Genomic DNA, 9064 nt, shown 5'->3' with positions numbered 1-9064 from the left:
CAAACATATTACTTGCTGCTAGCTAATTACTGTTGCAAAGCATATTTTAAAGGTTCAAAGTGCTAAGAACTGCCAGATCTGGAAGCATCTGCTCCTGTAGGAAGTTGATAAGCCAGGTTTTTTTTACACACATGATATTTTCTTCTGCTTTCCAAACTAGCTGGTTAAAATAACATCTATTCTCAGAAGTTCTCATATGAAAATCAGTTGAAAGTTCCACCCCAAACCAGAATAGTGGAATTACTGAATATTTCACCCTTCTAATACCCAAAATGCTGGCAATACAAAAGAAGTCAGATCACAGTGAAAAATTCCCTTCTGCCTCTGTGATTAATATTATTAAACAAAATAGACTAGAGATACAAGTTCTTTAAAAAATGCTGATTATCTAACTTGTTTTTTCCCCATTTTTTTTTCCTGACACTGTGTACACAGCAGAACTGCCTTCAAATTGTATAAGATACCCTAAGAAAAAGCTTAGTCATTATCCCTGAAGGCACCATAGAACAGAAGGCTAACAGGGTTTTCACCAAGACAAAAAGCAAGGCAGATATATTTAATATTCTCCCTCTGTTTTTCTGATGAGCACCTTAGCAATGTACAGTGCCTTTAAAAGAAAGCTGTGCTACATATATATATATATATTTTTTTTTAATGTGTGAACACTGGTTTCACTCCATAGCCCAAATAATCTTCCACATCTCCAGTGTTGTCAGTATAGTTTATAAACCTAATAGTTGATTATGGAAATGTCACAAACTTGCAGAAGTAACACAATCCTATTTCTTTCGTGCCTCAGACTCTAAAGGGAGAACAGGACACAAATTTCACGTGCAGAGAAAAGACTTGTATATTCATGAGGAGCCATCACACATATTAAACAGGACAGTGCTCCTCAGAGGCTAAAACAACACCCCAGGTGAGAGAAATTTAAAAGCCAAGAATCCTGCCTGATTTGCTTTACATTCTGCTAGGAAGAAATACAGAAAACAACAGAATTTACTGAAGTATTTGGAGCACCTCTGCTGTTTTTCTCACATGCTGTGTTGGGTTTTGTAATTCGAAGTGAATAGCTCTTAAAGAAAACTAATGAACACAAACAAGTAACTTTGCAACATGTTAATTAATTGCTTCTGAATGGGTTACAATTTTATAATAAACTAATGTATTATGAGAACTAAACATTCTTTAAGATATCAATGAAGAATGCAGGAAAATAATAATCTATTACTCTTGCATAATTTTAATTAACCTTACATTTTTTTGAATACTAAAGGGGTTCTAAAGATGAGATTTTCAGAAATATTCTTTAGGTAACAACTGTTTTGTCATCTCAAACCTCCTGGGTGTTACGCTAGCATCTCAATTTTACTGGTAAAAACCAGCTTTATTGCTGTAACAAATATACTTCTCCCAGCTAATTCTAATAACTTATTATGTCACTGCTTAGGGCAATGAACCTAACAAAATAATCATTGGTATTTTAAGAAATACTGTCATAAAATAACACCAGTTTATCCCTAAAAAGTTATCACAGTCATCCTGTCAGGTAGTCAAGGTGTTGTTGCACAGCACAGGACTTTGTGTAACTGTGGCCTACTTGTCACAAAAATGGGAACTATATTTATCTGTCCACTGAATCCCATGGGAAGAAGTGCTGGATGAAGGGTCTGGCAAGACTTCTTTCGAGAGAGAGCTGTTCTGGAAGAAACTCTGAGCAGGGGGCAAACAGACCATTTAGGGGTGGTGCAGGGCACTTGAACCATGGCCAAGGTGGGTCTTAGGACAAAGGGACTGGAAGACAAAGGGCTGCACTCATTTGGTTACAGAAAAAAGTAAATTTGTCAGTCTTGAATCCCTTGGGCAGAGCTGGGGTAGGAAACTTCAGTGGCTGTAGCTGAACTTCTGCTGCAGTGTTATTGCAAAGTATTTCACCCCCTGCTCTCCTGACTCTGTTCCTGCCAGCAGCTTCCTTTTGCCCATTTATTAACTACCTAATGCATTAAGCAATAATATTGGAGCGGAAAACAAAAAAAGTGACTACTGAAGAAATTGTTAGAAGCAATTCATGTTTATTTACATCTCAGCAGGGTAGCAGGTTTACTCCTTCGCAGCTATTTACACAGCAATGAAACACTAGAAGCCTTGCTCCAGTTTTCTCCAGGTACAAACATAAACCACAGAAGAATTTAGGTTAGAATGGTCCTGTGGGTATCATCTGACCACTTGCAAAAACAGGCCAACTTCAAACTTCAGGCTAGCTTTCAGTTTTGGTGCACGTCACTAGGGTTCACGAGAGAGAAATAAACTCAGAGCTTGTGTGAGCTCACAGATTACAAGCTCATGTCTCCCTAGGATTTCAAAACAGCAGTGATAATGCTCAAGTACCTCTGAAAATGACTGAGAGACTCAGAGAAATCTATCCTCCCCCTTCTCTACTACTTTGAAGACTATCTGTCACTAGGTGAGGGCTATGAATGTGAACATCACCAGAGTGATCCTGAATGGAGCCAGGATCCAGCAGCACTCAGACCTCCTGTGGCAGCTGCATTCATTCCTTGCACTGTGGCAGGTGGCACAGGAGCCAGGAGCTCTCAGGAGCTTTCTCTGAGCTCCTCTCACAGAAACTTCACAGGAATCAGGCCTTAGCACAGCTCTCCAAAGAATATCTCCTAAGGCAAGGTCCACAGAGGTGATTGAACAGATTTCTCACAGATCCATGGGGTAGGGACTTCACAGCTGGAAGCATGGATGGCACCATCCATCAGAACAGCGCAGTTCTGCACATGGCTGTTGGACTTAACCCTGTGGGAGACAGAGCACACAAGCAGAGGCGCATTAGAGAGGGATCTCCACTTTGGCAGACGGAAGAACATCTCACAGCTTTGGAGGGAAGAGATCTGCTGCAGTTAGACTTCATGAGCTGATGTCAGGGAGGATCCATCCTGGGACACGGGAGGTCTGGCAGTGGGACCTGTCTGGAGACTTGCAGATTGCCAGTCTTTCCAGTCTCTTACTGGGCTCTCCATTTCCCATCGCTAAAGAGCAAAATGTTCTGTTCCACAAGGGATTTTCTGCTGTTCTACTAAACACGTTTGGGACAGAAAGTATAAAATATCCCAGTTAAAGTATCCCGTTAAAATCATCTTTATGGGTATGTGAAAGGTGGAAGCCTCTGCCTCATTAAGGTTATCCAACCAAGGACTCCTTCAGTGCAAAAGAGCATAATGAGGACAAAGTGATAAAACAGAAATCCGCAGACACAAACATTCAAGAAATAACAGACAAAACTGTTCGGGTCCCTCCCCCCTGCCATGGGGTCCTGGGAGAGGGGCCCTGAGGGGAGGCACGGGATTTCCCTGCCCCTGGTCAGCCTCGTTCCCCATTGGTTGGTTTGTGTTCCCTGCGCGGGCAAGGACTCTCAGGTCCCGTGATTGAGCAGTTCCTCGGCAGATCCCGTCCATGCGGCTGGAGAAATAAACATCTCTGAAACATCTATCAAGAATCAGCCTATATATATTTCTTTTCCACGGGCCGCCTTGTTTGATACGCATGTTACAGTAATGCCCACTGTAACAAATGGTAGAGAATGCGGGCAAGACACCGATCCCTAAGGACAGAAAATTCGTGAGTAAAAGCCACTCTAGATCTCTCTCTTCTCATCTTGGTTTGGATATTCTCTCTGGACTATGGAAGAATCGTGGGAAATGTGGCTCTGAGTCACAGAAAGAAATGTATCTAGAAGTTGAAGGAATCCTTGAACAACAAAACAAGAAAGTACTTGTTCCGAGAGATCTAGAACATTTTTTTAACTGACTTTTCAAAAATTTTTTCTATATTTCTCGAGACTTACTTTTTGATATTAATCCTCCTGGAACTAGTCTTGAGTGTTTTTGGTATGAGATCTGGGATAAGATAAGGGATCAAACAAAACATGGACTAGCGACAGAACCTCTCCATGGATCAATTGCAATCAGTGAAGCTCTTCAGGAGCATTTGCATGGTCCCATTACCCCTAGAGCAGAAGATGGCCATAATCCCATGGCCGAGGCCGCGCGGCCGCCATCCCAGGAACGCGTGACTGCAGCCGTGCCAGCGGAGGTGCCTGTGCTGGATGCGCCCGGCCCCCTCGGGAGCGCGCGCCTTATCGCGGACCCCATCCCTGTCTCGGGGTCCCCGGCCACGCGACCGTAAGTGAGGGAGCGATGCCACAGGCGCCGCGGGTGCCGTGGGCCACGAGCAGCCAGGAACCGGGCATCGGCGTGGCAGCCCGCTCTGAGCACACGGCTCGGAGAGCTCTGCGGAGGGAGAAGCGGCGGTTTCCACAGCGACACGAGAAGCCGCGCAGCGCCGAGCCGAAACGGGGCCGCTCTCAAAGCAGCGTGGAGCTGGTGGAGCGGAACCGCTCACAGGGCACGGAGCCAGCGGCGATGGCAACGCGGGGCCGCGCAGAGCCCAGACACGCGCCGGAGCAGCAGCGCTCGGAGAGCGTGGAGCAGCCGCAACGCGGGGGCCCGGCCGAGACGCTGGAGTCGGCGAGGCGGTGGCCACACGGGACCAGCAGCCACGACGAACACGCAAGCACGTGATAGGAGGCGTTATAGCAACGAAAATCACAGGAACTGTGAAACGGTACAACGTAAAAAAACAACTATGGATTTATAACACGAGATGATACAGGGGAAGATCTATTCATCCATAGAACTGCCATTAAAAAGAATAACCCTAAAAATTACCTGCAAAGTGTAGGAGATGGGGAAGTTGTACAATTTGATATAGTGCAAGGAAAGAAGGGTTTACAAGCAGCAAATGTCACTGGGCCTGGAGGTATTCCAGTCAAAGGCAGCCGTTATGCACAAAATTATAAACAATATCCATCCCAGCAACTTCCCTACCCACAGCCTACTTTCCCCTTTTACCCTATACCCAATATGAACCCCTTCCTAAATTCACCCCATCCCTGGTTTATTCCTAATCCGTTTTTCACCCCATGGCTTCCCTATACAATTCCATTTCCCTACAATTCCTCTCCGATGCCGAGGAGGGGATGAAACGGGGGAGGGAAGAAATTAAACCCTCTCCTGCCTCAGTTTCCCCACAAAGCATGCCCAGAGAGTCCTGTCTCCCTTCTGTCAGCCTTAAGATGTTCCAGAGAATCTGTCTGGACATTTAAAGGCTCAGGAGGGTGGCTTGTTTTGTTTTAAAACTGTTCTTGTTATGTTTATCCAGTTGTTTTCAATGTCAAGTTTTAAATCTTCTTTTATTAAAATAAACGGGTGAAATGTTGGGGCCCTTCCCCCTGCCATGGAGCCCTGGGAGAGGGGCCCTGAGGGGAGACACGGGGTTTCCCTGCCCCTGGTCAGCCTCGTTCCCCATTGGTTGGTTTGTGTTCCCTGCGCGGGCAGGGACCCTCAGGTCCCGTGATTGCCGCAGTTCCTTGGCTGATCCCAGCCATGAGGCTGGAGAAATAAACATCTCTGAAACATCTACCAAGAATCTGTCCATATATATTTCTTTTCCACAGGCCACGTTGTCTGATACGTGTGTTACAGTAATCCCCACTGTAACACAAAACTGCAAAGACTAAAAGTCTTCAGCTACTAATTGATGGGCAGTCAAAAACCTCCAGGCACAGCTTTGGACAGGGGCACCCTGGGCTTTGTAACTGACAAGAAAGGTGGGGTGAAAGCGGAGCAGGAGGATTTGAGTACATTCAAGGTGGGCCTGTGTGCCTGTGCAAAACTTGTTGAGGAACTTTCAGAGGACAGGGAGCAAAGAGAGGGGATCAGGTAAAGCAAGGGATGGGTCTGAGCCTCTGGGAGCAGCTGATGATTGCAGGCAGCTGTGTCACAGTCCTTCGCTTCCATGTGTGCCTGTAACCGTGTTTATGTTTCTGGGACAGAAAACTGGTGGGACCTACAGACGGGAATGTAGCAGCTGTGTCCATTAGCCTGGGATAGAGACTCCCAGGTCTACATGCACCCAGCTGGGATCTGGCAGCTGGGCAGGAGGAAGCCCTTATCTGCTAGAGCCTATGGCTACTCTGAACATCCCTTAGCAGCTGTGTTCATTGCTGGCTGACTTCTGTCAAATACCGATGGGACTTTTCATGTAAGAGGGGGGAAGGATCTCAAACCTTTTATCTAAAAGTACAAAGGAAACACCATACTCACTTTTTGTCACTCAGTTTTGAGCCGTCTTCCCAGGCCCAGTCACCATCAGTGCTCCTCTGCAAACCAATCCAGTGGGATTTGGTGTGTTCTATCAGGAAGAAGTCCTAGGAGGGATGCAAAGGCAGAGAGATCAGTAGACTTGGAGAAACTGATCCTAAAACGGAGAAACCCAGCCAAGTCCTGGGTTCTGAAGGGCAAAGAAAGGAGTGCTGTGTGAGAGAGGAAGTTTTGGGGCCGTCTCTCAATGTGAACACCTATTGCCTTCCTTCCTACAGGGACCTGCTTTGTGAGACTCAGCATTTCAGAGAGCCAGGCAGCTTCCTCAGCTCTGGGTTCTGAGGGCTGAACTCATGACAAACGAAGCTCAGCTGCGGCAGGCAGAGAGAAGCAAGTCCCTCTTGCAAAGTGTCTAAGGGAAAGCCTTGTCTTTTCAATGCAGGAAGGTGGTGGGAGGGTCCCAGGAGCCTTTTACACTCTCCCTTCCTCCCAGAGGGGAGGAACTGGCCCTAACTGCCTGGGACTTGCTCCCACTTCATGCTGCCCTTGCCCCTGCAAAGGCACCCACCATTTCATTGGTATTGCTGATCACCAGGAGATGAGCCCCCTGTGCCCGGCAGGATTCCTGGCTGGAATTCCAGTCCTTCTTCTCCTTGGAGAAGGAGTAACACTTGCCTCTGTAGGTGACCCACTGCTCAGGGCAGCATGGACATGGACAGCCTGAAAAAGAATCATACATGTCTCTTCCCATTCATAGTCATAGCCTAGTTCCTTACAAACACTTTTCACAAATATGTTCTTTCAGAAGATTATTCTCCCCAGTTACAGTAAAGCCATCCCCAAAGCTCTTCTGAGACAGGCAAAGAATCAGTCTCTGAAGGAATCTGTGAACGGCATCCATTTTCCAGATGGAAATAGGTGAGAGAGCAAGTCTTCTTCTAAAAAGAAGAGGTTCATGTTCTTCTTGGACCAATGAGCAGATTTCAAGAACTCTACTGTGCTCCCTGACAAAGTTCTAAATTCAAATGAAGTATTTTCAGTGAAGGAGATTTATTTACCCTTGGTAATAAAACCCACTGTTGTTCCCAGCAATGCCAAGAAGAGGATCCCTAGAATCACTGCAATAATCCAGCAGGTAGTAGAGGAAACAGGAGAACCTAACAAGAAGAAAAAGAATATAAATGTGAGAAAGGTGAGGTTTTCTCAATGGGATCAGCTCTAAAGCTATAATTCATGTCAAACTGCAGTGTCAGTTTACCTCAGCCTGCACTCATGTCAGAGTCCAGCAATGTCTGACAGGGTTCTTTTCAATATTCCACACATTGGTAATTTAACATTTAATAACAAATTTGCTTATTTGAAGACATGTGATGTTTCATCAGATTCTGATTTAGCAGAATCAACCACAGCTATGTGTTGGAAGCACAAGTGCAAATTAGCAGAATGTAGCCATTTCAATACACAGATGAATCACAATACAAATGTGATTCTCAGTGGCAGAATTTATGATTTGCTCACCATTGCAACGCTGGCTGGCACCAGGAAGAAATATGTATTAGGCTGAGCAATATATACACTGCCCCCATGCTGGTCTGGCTAACTTAGACATTCACGTTCTTTTGATTAACTCATGGACAAAAATTTACACAACAAGCTGATGTGATCAGCTGATCCACCCAACTGATACAAACGTTAATCAAAAAAGTGGTATCTCTCTGGTCCCCTTTTTTTTTCCTGCCAGCCATATTCAGTCACTGCATACTTCATGAGTACATTGCACTTTCCCCTGAGACTCCCTCCCTTGAGACTTACCCCACTGTAGGGGCTTATTGATCAGTCACAACTCAGGTTTACGTCTGAAGGGAAGTCCAAATACAATGAGTGTTTTGATACAGCATCAACAGAAGTTCTTAGATCACTCTGTTGGAGCTGCAAGTCTCCAATTTTAACCTACCTTGAACTGCCCATCCTTCCCAATCTCAAACAGCAGGAAAGAAAGGAAAACTTTTTAGTACACAAATGTAAATCTCTGATTCAGACATGAAATCTGCTAGACTGCTTATTTACTAACGTGTGTATCTTTTCCATTAATAACAGACTTTACCTTTGTTCTTGGTGTCCTTGTCCTCCTCTGTTCTTTGTCTCCTCCTCTGTTTCTCGGCAGTTCTGCGTTTCACATTCAGATAGATGTGCTCCTTTTTATTCCTGACACATGCTTTTAAGTGTTGCTTTTCTTTACTTTGCTTTACTTGGAATTCAGAAGTCCCATCCACCACAAAGCCTGGGCTGGGGTCACTAGAGCTTTCCTCACAGCACTTTGGAATCATATCTAATGACAGAGCGTATTATTAGCAGAAAAGTAATATACATAAGGAATAATGTCATACATCAGCTTTTTGGAATACAAAATGGTTTAAGCAATGACAATAGCTCACAAAGAAGTCAATCTTTCTTGATTAAACTGCTGCTCTCATGGATGCTCCATAAATCATTGTTAGACAGGGAAACTTGCTTTGACAGGGGAGTGAAGCCATCTAGCATTCTTCACATCATATAAATAAGCAATTTAGGCTTGACCAAGATGAAAAAGGTGAAGAATTCAATTTCCTCATGTGGCAAACAGGTAATTCTAGTGGGGTAATTAACAGATTGCATTTCTCTCTTTCACTGCAAGCCCCGTTAACGAAAGCAATGCAGGCTCATTTGATCTGTATCAACATCCTTAATTATACCAATTTATTTATATCAACAACACAGCAAAACACGAGAGCCTGAGAACTGGGACAGGAAAATTGAGGGAGGATTACCTTAACTCCACAGGAGGAAGCTGAAATGTAATAGCAGAACAGGTGGTGCCTCTGTGCTACTCTCCTTATGTGACTCTGTGGGATGAC

The 9064-nt window shown here is 44.9% G+C and overlaps 1 protein-coding gene across 1 annotated transcript; it reads right to left on the bottom strand.

Annotated features, from left to right (window-relative positions):
• Positions 1-2085: 2085 nt before the first annotated feature.
• On the bottom strand, positions 2086-9064 carry LOC125325479 (killer cell lectin-like receptor subfamily G member 1). The gene is made up of 6 exons (XM_048302545.1): positions 8978-9064; positions 8275-8499; positions 7229-7327; positions 6739-6890; positions 6174-6277; positions 2086-2805 (listed from the first exon to the last, which is right to left on the bottom strand). Exons 2-6 carry the CDS (start codon positions 8495-8497, stop codon positions 2673-2675), a joined length of 711 nt encoding a protein of 236 aa, XP_048158502.1. The 5' UTR covers positions 8498-8499; positions 8978-9064; the 3' UTR covers positions 2086-2672.

Source organism: Corvus hawaiiensis, chromosome 4 (genome assembly GCF_020740725.1).
Source record: "Corvus hawaiiensis isolate bCorHaw1 chromosome 4, bCorHaw1.pri.cur, whole genome shotgun sequence".
Taxonomy (NCBI): Eukaryota; Metazoa; Chordata; class Aves; order Passeriformes; family Corvidae; genus Corvus; species Corvus hawaiiensis.
The sequence above is the reverse complement of the archived record's forward strand: the minus strand, read 5'-3'. Positions and strand labels throughout refer to the sequence as shown.